The 15,658-nt window shown below is 38.9% G+C and overlaps 1 protein-coding gene across 1 annotated transcript in view; it reads right to left on the reverse strand.

Annotated features, from left to right (window-relative positions):
* PPP2R2C (protein phosphatase 2 regulatory subunit Bgamma) overlaps positions 1-15,658 on the reverse strand; it is a gene marked incomplete at both ends in the record, with an annotated part of 131,588 nt that overhangs the window by 8,762 nt on the left and 107,168 nt on the right. The window contains 2 exon segments of the mRNA XM_084285814.1: positions 155-246; positions 4,236-4,405. Coding sequence (XP_084141940.1) covers positions 155-246; positions 4,236-4,405 — 262 coding nt within the window.

Here is a 15,658-nt window from a genome sequence, read left to right on the forward strand (position 1 = left end):
TCCACACACCTTTTATCAGCCTCAACACTGATATGTAGGGTTATAAATTTATGTGGAAAATAACCACATATAATACTTTATTTTCTGATTGTTCTCTATCATATGGGAGTGCTTTTGCTAAATGAAGACAATGATGTACGTAAGGGTGGATTACCTGTCTGATCCATTCCATGCACATTCAAACTTGTCAAAGATGCAGTCATTTTCATAGAGGGAACACAACTTGCTCCTAAGGTAATCATGGACCTGTTTTGTAGAAAACAACTGCTGTTATTCATGAAACAAAGCAAAACAAAACTCCCAAACCAATCCCTCGATCTCTGCTTTGTCTCCCACGTTCGCTTTCGAAATATGCTGCACAGATTGGTAACTTTGCAGCAGGTACTGTGTTTAAACTCTAAAGAAGCTATCTGCATCATCCCCCAACCCAATTAACCAGGTGTTACAGAATTATTGCTGCAGGAAGGCACGCAGCATACCTCACTCAGCAGGCTGCAGACCACCCCTCCTCAACACACTTGTTTCTTGCTTGGGTGATTTTCTCAATGCTAGCCTAATTCCCAAAGACGTTTCACCAGCTGATACCCTAGATGTGCTAATTAATGTGCAAGAAATCTAATTTAAATTGTAACAAAAATGTCATATTCCAAGATAAGTGGATTATCACTTCTTGCAGCAGAAAGAACCTGGCTCTATTAAAAGGACCTGTAGTGTATGGTAACACATACATTTGGGTAAGGTATTTCGGAAGCATAATCCTGTATAAGGTTGCAGATGCATAGACTGCAAATTATAACACTAATTTAGCCCAAGGATACTTCATATTTGGCTAAGACTTAAGAACAAAATTGTAAATTTTCACATATCTACTTGAATAGTGAGATTAACCAGTAGAAGACCTCTCCTCTGGGCTATATACATATACCTCTGCTGAGCAAGGGTTATCAGGAAGAGACAAATCTCATGCAAACTGTTCCATCCCTTTGCTGGATTTGATTAGTTTTCCTTCTGGATGATTGCTTTAATTTCGCAGGGAAATAATGAGCTAGAAAATCCCTGCACAGGAGAATTTACTAACGCACTTTCATTCCTGATGTTTTCTTCTAGCTGTTGTGGAAACTGTGACACCAAGCTGTGTGGATGACTTCTAGGAGCACACACACCAGTGGGACAGCCAACAGCATTACTGAGCTCTGGCTACAGAGGTACCGGCTGTTGTGTCCTAGCAGATTGTTCCTGCTCAGCACCACCTGAATTAGGGTTTCCTGACTGTGGTCCTTTCATTACATGCTCAGCATCTTCCTCTGGCCTGAGGGCTTAAACATTTCTGCTAGCAACTTCTACCAAGACCAGAGTAAGGAAAATGACCCTTCGCTAATATTTTATTTAAACTAAACCACCTTTAGAAGCAAAATTGTAAAGTTTATCAAGAATATTTGTAACATAAGGCTATGAAGGACTATACATTTTAGTTATGGATAAATTTTCAGCAATGGAAGAGTGAACACTAAGCCGTATATCAACAGATAATGTCTTAATATGCAAATGGTAGATGCAAATAAAACATTTCAAACATTTCACAACTACATGCAGTTACTCCCATAGGTCAGAACACTTTCCGAAGGTCAGAACATGGAGAACTGATGCAGTTTCTTGCACCCCCTGTAATTAAATCCTTCCATTTTCTCTTTACTTAAAGCTTTTTGGTGTGTGTTACCCATGTAATTTGTTACAGAACTGGAGTTTTTTCCATTATTATGTTTGTAAGCTCCCAAGACCTGGAAGAAGTAGCAAGGCTAGGTAAAGCAGGCCAAGGAAGTAGATCGCCTTTGCCTCACTGACTGCCATTTCCAGGTCTTCCCCTTCACCATTTCCAGCAGCCATCTGTCATGACCACCATCATGCACACACCCTGTGCAAGGAGCGTCCGATTCCACAGCTTAGAGCTGTGCCTTTCTACCTGCTCTACTGAAAAGCATTTTGCAGTTTCTCTTGCAGTTGTCTGATTTCTTTAAGGTCTCAGGTCCCTTTTCTTGACTGCCCTTGCTAACTTGCTCTGCTGCCAGGGATAATCAGCTTACTCTCTACGTTCACCCTTTGATTACCACATTTGACCACATTCAGACCCTCAGAGACTATGGAGAACTAACTGGAGGAAACAATTTTCACTTTGTTTTCACGTTCATCTGCCACTACAGATTGAAGGTAAACTCAGATTTGCTTTGTCTGTACATATTGTTCTTACCACATATAAATAATACCTGAATCCTAATCAAATTCACTCCTAACTGATCACCCCAGGCATCCTCCTTTTTTTCATTGCACTGTTTCAGGTCAGACCTTCCTGGAATTATCTAGTCATATTGTGCTCCAGAATCACACAGCGATATGACTATGTGGGGAGCTGTTTCACTGGGTCTGCACATTCACAATCAGGAATTGTGCTGATAAGTGACACATTAGTCCAAATCCCTACACAATAAACCTCGCCAAAAGTGGATCAAGCTATTATCAGCTATGAATATGTTCATAGTTCAAGGTTGCTGAAAGCAGTTGGACTGTGTGAATCCTACACAGTCCTGTGCCTATGGCCTCTGAGCTCTGAGGTCTCCTTCAGTCAGCTACAGCACTTGTCAAGGCACTGCACAGGTACTTGAGAATGAAAGGAAATCCATTGGTTAAAGTAAAGCAACCAGAACACAGTTATATTTTCAAGGTTTTCTTGCTGTTTTTCATAAGTTGCTGACTATAATAAACAGTACTGAAAATTTTACATCATATTTTTTTCAGCATCTCAGCATGGAGAAACATAACTTTTTAATTGGCCCCACTGTTGGGTGTCAGACTGATTTAAAGGTAGCCACCTTGTTACATGGCTACCTACATGAGGAAATAAAAGCAGATGTCAAAGTCAAGACAAACAGATTGGCTTGACTAGCCATTCCTCTCCAGGGAGAATTCCCAATCCATTAGCATAAGTATAAAATAATGTATTACCTAAATTCTTAAAAATCTGAGATACAACTCTGTTACATAAAACAGTCTCACCCTTACCCTCCCACTCCATTTTTACAGCACACCAACATTTCTAACACATTTAGTATTACAAGTATGGCCATTTTCAGAGCAAAACCAATTCTGTAGTTTTAAAGGTACACAGGCTCAGATTTTTCAGTGCTAATAGGAGACACACTGGGTAGTGTCCACTGAAATACAATGGGTGTACTGAAAAACAGTGCCCACTTTGTCTACTAAACACTAGCTAATAAACACCTCCAATGTTACTGACGTCAAATTTTGGTTGTTTTGACATTTTCTACCACTAAAGTATCCTTCCATGTTATTTGAAAAATAACCTTAATAATAGCTACTGTGAACTACTGTACCCCACCTGCCATTTTATAGACACAAGGGGACAGAAAGCAGGGATTGCTCCATCAGTACTGCAGCACTGTCCCTGCGTAAGCAGTATGAGCTAGATGAATGATATTTTTCCTGCTTTGCATACTCTTCTGCAGGCATCCTAACATTTTTTTCTCATTGCATTTTCATACCAAACATTTTCTGTGTCACAGACATATTTTCCCTCTTCAAAGCAAAGTTAAAAATGTAAGCTCAGACCTCTGTTGCCAACTAGAACAGATGTCAGAGTACAAGCTCAGCACTGGCTGGAGCCACTGGCATTTTGTCTGGATAATATCACAATGAATTCAGGCAACCAGATGTGTCTGTCTGGCATTCACAAATCGCTGTGTCAGTGGCAATGTTAGGATTTAACAACGATCTCTTCTAGAACTAGACACAAGGGAGGAATGCGTAGATAAAGGTTTAAAAAGAAGTTTTGAAATGACAAAGGTGTAAACTCTCAGCAGTCCCAGAGGGACCAGGATGCTAAGCAATTTGCAAAATCCTTTCCTCAGTTTCTTTTAAATGTTAATAGTGGAATACATCATTTGAAAACGGATGCCAAAGTGACGAGATGATTTCCCTTGCTGAAAACATCGTTTTTTTCAAGAGCCCATTCCACAGTTACTCTGACTCCCTAGGAGTTACACGTCTTTACTAATGCTGAAGTTGCCCTTTTGCAACTACAAGGATGCCACTACAAGGATTTTAATCATCTTGATTAGCAGCTCTTAAATATGTGCTCCTCAGACCAAGCCGTGAGAAGTTTGGGAAAACCTTCAGTGAGAAGTTTTTCTATTTTTACATTTCAGTAAGCAGGAGACACCTACCTGGTATGTTTCCACAGGCTTTGTTTCCATGTTCAGATCCCAAACCTTGACAGTGAGGTAATCTCTTGTTAGCATATATCTACCGCTGTGACTGAATTTGACATCTGACACTGAAGAGATAATTTCTGAAAAAAACGATCTGTTACTGGGGTCTTCTGGTTCTTCATAAACTGTTTAAAGAAAAAGAAGCAAGAGAGAAATTAGAATTCTGTGGAAGAAATGCTTTGTTACACAATCTGTGCTGTGCATTTCTTGTGAAACAAGGTAATCCAGTGTACTGATGCACATGATACAGAATTAATTATATGTACAGCACCTTCATCCTTTTTCCTTTATCGTTATATAAAGCTTCCTTTATCTTTATATAAAAATACAAGCAGTAAGCTTTGATTTTTACAATAATTAACCTTATCACTATGCTCCCACAGCATCACTCTGGGAAATCCCATAAATATACCAGTTAGTTGACTACAGCTACGGAACAGCAAGGCAGTTCATCCACGGTCACCTTCCCAGGGGTCCCCACATCCTCTTTCCTGACACATAAAGAAAATTCAGGGGCTCCGACACATGAAAGGTGTCCATGTGGTCTCACAACAGCCTTGGCATCCCCAGGAAGGGTGGTTACTCAAAGCCTGCCCTGCCTGCCAGAACCAGCTGGCCTGTCTGCAGGCACCTCACAGCTCCTGTCTGAGGGCACCAGAGACTAAACATGAGAATTTTGAGCAGAAATTGCAAGCTACAATTACCTCCTTCCAATAAAGGGAGCAGGGAACAGACAGCGATTTACCATGTGCATACATGAGCTGTTTAGTTGACGTGCAGTAGCTGACAGTTCTGGGAAGCACTAAATTCACTGCACGCTCTGGTTAACTGCTCCATGTGCTGCACGATCCGACAAGGCAGGGGATCATGAAGTATTGCTTGGAGTATTCCATAGGGGGATGCTTAGCTCTTGTAGCTAGAAGCGGTCACAGCACCAGGCCTACATGAGTTTGAGAAGCGTTTGGACAGCACTCTTGGAAATATGGTCTGATTTTTGGGTGGTCCTGTGCAGAGCCAGGAGTTAGACTCAGTGATCCTTGTGGGTCCCTTCCAACTTGAGATACTCTGTGATTCTATAAGATTAGTCATCCCTATTCAACTGTGTATAATAATAATAATGATACTTGATGACACACGATGAATCGCAGGAACTTGAAACAACTGGTTTTACTAGACCCCACTTCATCAGCTATACAAACCCATTTCTAACTAGCTCTCTTCATACATCCTTCCCCCAGAAGCCTGCATGAACTCTAGCTCTGGAAGAGTCGGAAAGTGAGGCACCCACAAGAAAGGGGTGCTACTGGTGTCAGGTCCCCCTGTTGGTTGAAGTGAACATTAATTCCTTAACTCCTACCAGGAGCCTAGAGCACTTCTGTTGATCTTTCTGCAGGCCCAGCAAGGCAAACGATCTCATATGGTGAAGTTTAGCAGAAAGTCAGAATTTCAGGATCTTTCAGTTATCAGTAAAATCAATGCAGTTCTAGAATATTCTACATTTAGAATATTCTTTGAAAATTGACAATTTGGTGAGTGTCACTTCCAAGTTTCAAAAGCAGGTGAAGGAAAACCATTAGATGACACATGAAAACGTGCTGAAAGTGGAAAAACTTTCAGCTGTCAGTCAAAACAGATGTTTTTGTGTAGTCCATTGGAATATTTGTTCTCAGTTCATTTATCTACGGCTATGATTCAGACTGTTGAAAGCAACAAGGTTCCAGTTTCTGTCAGGTGAAATAATGTTCGGCAGAAAGCTAAGGGTGAGTATGTGGGTGAAGCATGTGGGGTAATGCAAAAAATTATGGGCAATTTTCTTTGGGGGTGGGCAGTGGAATGCAGCCCGGCATGCACATGAGAATAAGGTCTATATTTGAACACATACAACACATCTAGATGGCAATGTACTTCGAAACGGGGGGGGGGGGGAAACTTTTCTTTTCAGACAGACTGTAAACGAACAACTTTAAATAGCTCTTTAAAAATTTGCCTAGACATTCTGCAAAGCAGATATTTTGCAATTATCCTGTCAGATTTTCAATAGAAATCTGACGAGCACAGAGCAATTATCATTTCTCATACCTCTTCCCTTTAATCTGTCCAAACTATGCACTTGGCTGGCAGGAATTTCATCCTCTTAATTATGATGTGAAGTTGCTATTAAAGCCAGGAAAAAAAAAAAAAAAAAAAAAAAAAAAAAAAAGAAATAAAAAACACTGAACTACACCTTCATTTACAGCTTAGATATATTTTCTCAGCTCTATATGTCTCATCCAACCCCCAGTGATTAGAGAGGAGTAATATTTGTACCTGGATGCTCTGTATTTTGTTAATTAATGAGATTAAACATTTTCATACCTTATCTGCACTGTGTATTGCTTTTCTAGCCTTACCACAGTAAGTATTAGAAAGACAGATTAATTAAACCACAAAACCTACTGCAGGCTTGAAAGCCTTGTATCACTATGGAAAGAAAGGTAGCAATTTTAGAGGCGGAAAGTTGTTGCAGACAGCCCATACAGTCAGCATAACCAAACCAGGAAAATCGTTAAAGGAAATTAGGGAGTGACTCCCAGTGACACAGAGAAAGCGCAGCAACTAGCAGCGTGTGGCTGAGCACCCAGATCAAGGCACTGGCCTCAGGAAATGAAGGTGAGATAGAGCACCCACAGCCTTTAGCTATTTCTGGTTTAGCAGCAACATATAGGTCCACATAGACTGCAAAAATCCATATTGAAAGTTCAGTCTGGCTAATAAAAGCTAAGTGGAGACAGAACAGCAGCGAAGACCAGGTAACTAAGCCTCTAGTTCAGGCAGGCAATACAAATTCAACCCCAGCTTCTTCAAGCTGACAAGAGGCAACATGGTGCTAGCCCACTGTCCGCAAGGTCAGGTTTGCCAGACTGCACTGGAAACACACAGTCTGCTCACTACAGATTATATTTACACTGGGGAGGCTGCTCTTACACCAGGGGACCATCAGTACCCAAGGCTCAAGACAAACTGAGCAGACTTTTCTCTATCTAAGCAGATCTTGTTAGACTAGAATTTGGAATGTGAACTTTAAAGAGATTCAATTACAAATTCTATTACACTCCTCGATTAATTTCTTATTAACTTCTTAATAAGTAACTTTTCTCATAAAAAGGGTATTTAATTTTCATGAATATTGTTATTGAAAGCATTCTCAATGCTCATTACATGAAAGATGAAGCTACCTGTCCAGCTGCCAACTGATGAACTCACAAATGGAGTAGTGTGCTCAACTTTCACATGGCACTGCTCAGACTTAAATATGACCTTGATGGCAGGTGCTGGAGAACAGAGAAATGCCAGAGGATTACAGAGGGAAAGTGAATTTGTCTCTGAACACAGCCAATGCTGAAGACAAGCCTCCAAGGCAGACATCATTCGTGCTCCTCACTCCGCAAGCAGAGCCTTGAGGAAGTTGGGAAGTCATTTTAAGGAAATAAACATGCTCAGTCCCTTTCTGCATGCCTTTCTGCTCATAAGTCAAAAACCAGGGTAGCTTTTCATAGAAGTAATTCCAGATTTTGAGAAGAAGGATGGGTCAGGTGAAGAATACTTGCCAGAGCACTCTTTTCCTGGATCCTGAAGAAAGTCTGCAGCACAACAATATGCCACTTCTTTCTCAAAAGGAGCTGCCATCTGCTTAATGAGCTCTCAACTCACTGAAAAAATATCTTAGCATGCCTTGAATTGCTCTGACCTAATATGTGGAGACTCTCTTTAGCAACAGTGGACACAAAAAGCACTGCCAAGGTATGCATTTATTGTGCAGAAATATATGCACATGTCTACAATCATCTTTTTTTTTTTAAAGAAGAAGAAAAGAAGAAGAGGAAGAGGAAGAGGAAGAGGAGGAAGAGGAGGAAGAGGAGGAGGAGGAGGAGGAGGAGGAGGAGGAGGAAGAGGAAGAGGAAGAGGGAAAAGGAAAAGGGAAAAGGAAAAGGGAAAAGGGAAAAGGGAAAAGGGAAAGGGAAAGGGAAAGGGAAAGGGAAAGGGAAAGGGAAAGGGAAAGGGAAAGGGAAAGGGAAAGGAAAAGGAAAAGGAAAAGGAAAAGGAAAAGGAAAAGGAAAAGGAAAAGGAAAAGGAAAAGGAAAAGGAAAAGGAAAAGGAAAAGGAAAAGGAAAAGGAAAAGGAAAAGGAAAAGGAAAAGGAAAAGGAAAAGGAAAAAGCCAAGAACAGCTAGGGTGGGTGGGAATGTCCATCTCTCTCAGCTTCCCTTCCAGACAAAGGCTAAAAGCAGATGGCTTGGGCAGTACCTACTGACATTCTTGGGGTTCTCATCAAGCTGATGAGTTGCACTCTGGGTGTCATAGGTGCTGCCACTGAAACTTCCCATTTGGTTTAACATGGGCCTGATTACACAGACCTGGAAGGTATATGGTTTGGACAAGACCCATCCAATAAAGAACAAATAACCCTAATCTTCAAGTTAAATTCTAAACAAGAACTAATGGCTGACAAAATGCACATGCAAATGTAACCTTTCTTAAGCATATTGTTTCTTATTTTTCTTTTAATTGCCAAAACTGCTGATAACATGTAGAGTGGAATTTCTCACTCCTCTCAACACACATCATACAAACCACAAGGTCCATGAGGGGTGAAGAATGCTTTGAAATCCCATTTCAGTGGTCTGGAGAGAGACCAGGTATCGCTGGTACTGCCTTCAGCTCCACTAGCTACATTTTACTCCAGTACAATATTCCAATTTCTCAAATACATACTTGTGGCAGATGAAGGAGGGATATCAAACTGCTAGCAACACAGGCAAGTGATAAATCAAACAGCATCACCGTGCACACTCTGCTGAAGAGCAGTGGGTAGATTGTAGCTAAATGATATTTTAGGAGCCAACCAGCCATCATCCCAGCAATAGCCAAAATGTAACTTCAGCCTCAGAAAACATAACAGCTCATGCTCTCATAAAAGGTTTTTCTGTGATTTGTTGGTTCCTCTTCCAAAGGCACACATTTTTGATGGAGTCATTGGGATCTCCAGACTGCAGTACCACTGAAAATTACTAATTTGTTTGCTGGCCTGAGGTTTAATCATTGCAGGGTATAAATTCTGGCATATGTGAACTTTAAAAAATAATAATGCTAAAAATGGCTCATATGGTGGGTGCAGTGTCACAATCCAAAATAGCACACACAATCCTGTATTCCTCAACAAGGAATATGCATACTTCTTTACTTTATATTAGAGGACCCCTTGGCTAATGCCTCAACTTAATTTTCAACACTCTTCTCACTTCCCCTTTACCTCTTACCTTCTTTCTTTTGCCTGGCTGAAATAAAACCATGAGCTCCTCACAATGCTGCTGCAAGGCAGATGGTTCCCAAATTCAAATGTGAATAATGTTTTTCAAAGCACAGAGAAGAAAGATCTATTTAAAGGGAAAGCAATAACAGTATCTGAGATAATATGGGGCAGGGGTTAGAAAAGCTATCTATCTAATATAATGAAAGTTTATCTGGAGCTACTTTTTATTTTCCACAGGAATTTATAAGTGTATAATGGATTGATGGGATAAAAGAAATGTTAACTGTATTCAGTTAAACAAATCTTCCATCTCTTTTAAAGGGGAGAAACGCAGAGTACAAGGTTTGGCAAAAAAAAAAAAATGTTATCAAGGCCTGAGCACTTGATGATAACTGAAAGGGTTTACTGTGAAATATCAGTAAACAAAACAAAGAGAGAAAGAGAGCTTGCAAGGGAGAAGACCATGATAATACTGCATACTCCTTAAGGCACAAAGATACGAACCTTGAAAATTTCTGTTACTGCCAGCTAAAAGCAGAACTATAGATAAAAACAACTTTTTTTTTTCTATTACAAAGCCAAATAGATTTAAAAAGAAAACTAAAGATGAATCATGCTTACATATATTTCAGAACTTGTGATTATCTGAAAGGAAAGAAAAGAAAAAACTTGAAGATGGAAGCTTAGCAGCTTCAGAGCTGATAAGAAATTCTATCACTCATAGGATAAAATTATAAGTGGCCTTAAAAAGCCATTCTCTATAACAGAAAAACAGCTACTTTCTTTCTATTTAAGAACAAGGATAACTTTCAAAAGCTTTTTTTTTTTTTTTTTTTTTTTTCCCCTAGAGGATGCTGTTAGTATTCAAAAACAACTGGATGAAAAAGTGAGACTGGACAACTGACTCCTCACTGCTGACTGCTTCTCCCATTAAAAAAGCCCATTGCAGTGACTCTATTTTCACATACAGTCACTTCCCACCCCTATAAGAGCCATTACTTAGATTTAAGGACCCAGAAATCTCGCACCATGAAATAACAACTCTCCCTCTCCCTCCAAAGACAGCTAAAGGATGTAGAACATTCTCCAGCTCCTGTTCAAGGGCCACACAAATTGGTGAAGACAGTTTGGGGAACAGCAGAAAAAAGGCAGTGGGAACTTACGAGGGGGCGGTGGACTGTAGATGCCAGAGCCAGGAAAGATGCTGGAACAAGAGAGGGAGAACAATTTTCTTTGTCCAAGCATGCAAATGGCCCACAGTTGGGTTGAATTAAGGACTTGTTACAGATAATACCTACACAAACAGTAGGTGCATTTCAACCAGACACACGTACAGTGGATCAGGTATTTGCTCAGTGGGCTTGAAGTTTCATAAGCACAGAAAAGAGCTGCAATCCCAGGCCAAACAATTTATTACCTAAATTGAGCCTTTCCTGCAGTCAGATCCCAAATAAAAATGGCTGCATTAACTATTTGAAATGTACTGAAAAAGGTTCTCGGAAATGAAGGAATTCTGCCCCTCTGGACAGATCGGCCACAGCAGCTTGAAAGAGAGACAAGAAGCAATATACTGTCTTGAGAGCTGATAAACACTTTTAAACATTCTTACTTTCTGGACTATATGGTTATACTTATGAAATGTCTCCCATAAAATATGATTCTAAGCTAAAAACCTTACTAAAAACTTAACTATAATACATTTAGATGGCAAATTAGTCCTGCTCCACAGGACAGCTGTGATTTGCCCCACAATTTCATAATTTACTTTCATAAAGCTTAGTATACAAAACCTAAGCTAAATTTCATGAAATTTATATAAAACTACTAATACGTTCATTCAACTCTTTCTGCTATTTTCAACTTCTTACTATTTTCCAACACAGAAAGCATTTTTCTTTTCAGTTCTTTTTTTTTTTTTTTTTTTTGGTGCCATTTAGATTCAAGATGTGATCATATCCTGAGGTATGTGTAGCTCTGGTCTTATCTCTAAAGCGGTAGGGGACTGAAGAAGACAATAAAAGGCAGTAACAATGACCAAAAGCATCAAATAACTCCCATGCAGGGAATGGCTAAATAGACTGGGACTCCTCAGCCTAGGAAAGAGTGCTCTGAGAGGTCTGTAATTGTGGCACAGGGAGGATGAATAGGGAAGGACAGCTCCCGTTGTACACTGTCTCTTCTAGTCAACAACTAAGGGGTCACCAAGGGAAACTACAAAGGGGCAAGTACAGAACAGGCAGGAGCAGACCACACTGTGCCTAATTAAGTTAGAGAAGATTTACTGATAGATATTGGGAACAGTAAAAATTATACATGGGTTCAAAAGTAAACGCACAAATTCAAGGAAAAAAATCCATTTGAACTCTGCTAAATGCAAATAAGTTCACTCTTGCTAGAGAATCTGAACCCCAGGTTTCCAATTGCAAACTGCAAAGGGCTTGTACATTTGCACTAGTATATGCTCATACAATGCTTATACATGTACATTCTCTCTAGTCTTACATTTTTTGTTACATTGCAGAGCCAGAATACAGTGCTGGAAGGACCTCTAGTCTACCCAGGTATAGCCTTCACACAATTTAAAATCTATTTTTGGATTTTGTACTAAAAAGTTCCTGAGTTTATTATGAGTGAATCAAATCAGGTGCAAGGCTCCCTTTGAAATTCATGGTCTCTTTATGCCTTTTTAGTTTCGCTGTTACTGGTAATAGTTTGATTTACCATTACTATTTATTTTTCACTACCCCTTAGTCTTTTATTGTCTGTCATTAAGCCAATCCACTCCTATATTCACCTCCTTCAGAAATTCTCTGTCAAGATCAGGTTATATTGCTAGTGTGAAAATCTTGCCTTTCTGTTCTATGAGGATTAATACAGATATACATGTACGTGTATGGGATTTTTTTTTCTCCACCTTTATAAGCAACTTATAATACATTTATCTGATTAGACAATAAGTATAAATAACTAACCACAATTACTTAACATTTCACATTATTATAGCCTGATCACCGTATTTGCTTATCCCTTTTTAAACTGAAAAATTAATTTATTTTTTAATTACTTCAATTTTCTATGTCTTTTCATGAAATTTGGAGAGCACCTGTTCATTTACACATCATTTTCCTTCTGTGAGTAAGGGTAAGTTTTGGAAGCTATCCCTACACTTCAAGACCAAAATTCCACCTACCGCAACGCATTCCTTTATCCAATGACCCCTTATTAAAACTGGGCTTCTCATCAATACCTCTAGAGAGTCTGACTTTTAAAAGTGGAGCCCCAAATCAATATTTAAGAATCTGTTTTACCATCTGTGGTGAGTTGCTGCAGCTTGTCACAAACCACAAGGGACAGTGCATTAGTGCTGAAGGGCAAAGCCAGATCAATAGCTAAGGATCAGTGGGTGGGAGCTTCACTATGGAGCTGCTTCTATTAATGTAACTTTGCCAGTGAGTTTGTTAATAAAGAGAAATGGTGCTAAAGACAGCAAGGAAGTGAAAAAAATGCGAGGCTAATCTGGAGGATCAAGCTTCTTTAAACCTCAGTCTCACAAAGACTTATGTGCATGTTTAATGCCACGTGTTGTGAGCAACGCAATGGAAGGTAATGGGACATGAAACTACTCCTGTACAGCCAAATTCATGCATAAGTCTTTCCAATCTTGATACATAAGGTTAGCAATAAATGTTTTCTTTCCCCGGTGAAACAGGATCTTGAAAGAATAATGTTGGTTTCAAGAGACATGGAAAAGCAGTATTTGTTGCTATTAAAAAAAATTAAGCAAACAAGACAGAAATTTTAATAGTCTGAATAATTAAAGCAATCTTACAGCAATTATTTGCTTTATCTGTGTGTGGCTGGGGGAGAGGGGTTAATGAAACACCTCTTCAATCATAAATCATTTACCGTTGCTTCAGGCTTTTCTCTTTCTTCTTACTATTTGATAGCTGGAAGTACATAAATCAGTCTTTTTCTTACTCTGATTTAATTTTAACATATCTTGCACAACAATATTATGTCTGTTATACAGACATAATCGTATTTCTGTAGAAGCATTTTCTAATTTTCATTAGCCATGTTATGAATGTCTTTATTATACATTCACACAAACTGAGCAGAATGGAAACTCTGGAGCTCATGTTAAAGTCAGTCTTCTACCAAATTTCAGTGAGATTCCTGCACAAAGAAGGATCCTGTCCAGGATCTAGTTTAGTATGTATGAAATTGGAATAATAGATCGTTATGACAGTCATAATTACAAAGTTATCAGGATACAGGTACATTTTTTCATTGTGGATATAAAACCAGCAATGAATACATGTCTTTGTAGTGCATCCTTAAAAAATAAATCTATAATTAGGATAAGGAGAATAAACTTTTATTAAAGCATGTGGTCAAATCATTAGAGAAGCTCAGATAAGTTCCACTCCTGTCACATGAAACCTTGCAGATTTTGCCTGAAGTGGACATTACTTTGACAGTAGCTTCTCAATGCACAAAGGGAGAATGCTGGCTGTCTCTCTCTCAGATAACTTGACATGAAACCAGATGCAGAAATAAAAAGCGAATTTCCAATGTAAAGCTCACATAAAAGAAAAACAAGTTGTCTCTCTTCCAGTCATACAATAAGCATCATTCATTTGGAAAGGTCAATATTAATTAGCAAATCCAGCAGGGATACTCTGTCACAGGCTTTTTTGTGCATCTGGTTGTTCTCTGTTGCAAATGAAAGATAATCCATATTCACTCAGAAATCTGAAAGCTGTCCTGTCTCTGTAATTGCAATCTCCCTTAAAAGGTTAGTAAATATCATTCACGTAACTTTTAAAATTCAACACGTTCAAGCATATTTTCTTTGATTTCTGTTTTGGTTGCTTCTGCAGCTCTGAATTAAGTTTAAAATCAAAAATAAACAACAACAACAAAATATAGCCAAATTCAGTTAAAGGGCAGACCAACAGAATACTGGTATTTATCCTAGTGGAGGGGCTGGCATTTCTTTCATGCATGAATTTCATTTAAAAATGTGGTAAACTCATGGAAAGGAGAGGATTCCACCACATATCTGGGTCCCAAACCAAACCCCAGATTCACCCTGTATTGCTCTGAAGACCAGTCTATATGGGTATGATACTGATTATCCATGCTATGGAACTGGGGAAGGAACAAGCTCAAATGCTTTGCACCTTTCAGGAGGAGTCTATAGACTGTTAGGATTCTCTGTCATCTCTAAGTGCTTCTCTGCTCAAAAATAAGATGAGGGACAGTCCCAAAGTTTGTATTTTAAAGACCACCATGCCACAAGAAAGAATAAACAGGAAAATGCAGCTCCTCCTTCCTTGAAATATGTTGATGTAAATTTTGCACATGGGTAATGGATAATTAGAAATAGATTTTTAATTTGCAAAGATATATTAAGAAATGAACACACATACACAGAAAAAAAAAAAAGCTTAAAGGAACATATGACATTTAAATAGATTACATCTTCTGAAGTATGCAATAACTGTGAGATATTAAGGCTATTAGAATGGATATCAATAAGAGTTATACTTGAGTGACTTAGATTTCCATGTTGCATAAATATGAAGTTTCCATTTTCCACTTAATTCTGAGTTTAGTAATTCTGATGAACTACTGAAAAAGCTCTTCATTTCTTTTTGACTTCATGTGCATAAGCTCAGTTTTCTTTCACTGTCTGCTTTATTAGATGATTTGCTGAAACAGCAGTATTTACCTATTTAGTCTACAAGCTGTTTGGAAGAATATTATCTCCATGCACGACCAAAACCAAATTAGCAATTATTTGTTATTCAGTTGTGCTTTAAATTGCTTCAGTCAGGAGAGTCTTACTGCACCAAAACTTACTGCAAGTCCTTAGCTTGTCTTCCTTGTTAGCTGAATTCCTCAAATTAAGGACAGAGTGGGTAGTTCCTCTGCTTCTTGGATGTTTCTTGATAACTGCTCTAACAGTGATACTTTTTCAGCTGTTAGATTCCCTTGTTTTGCTACTCTCAGAGAGTCCCAGTATACTTTCTTTCTGCATTGCGCTGCCACACATTGCCTGAATTATACCTCAAAGACAACCT

The sequence above is a fragment of the Netta rufina genome (genome assembly GCF_964035555.1).
Source record: "Netta rufina genome assembly, chromosome: 4".
NCBI classification, from domain to species: Eukaryota; Metazoa; Chordata; class Aves; order Anseriformes; family Anatidae; genus Netta; species Netta rufina.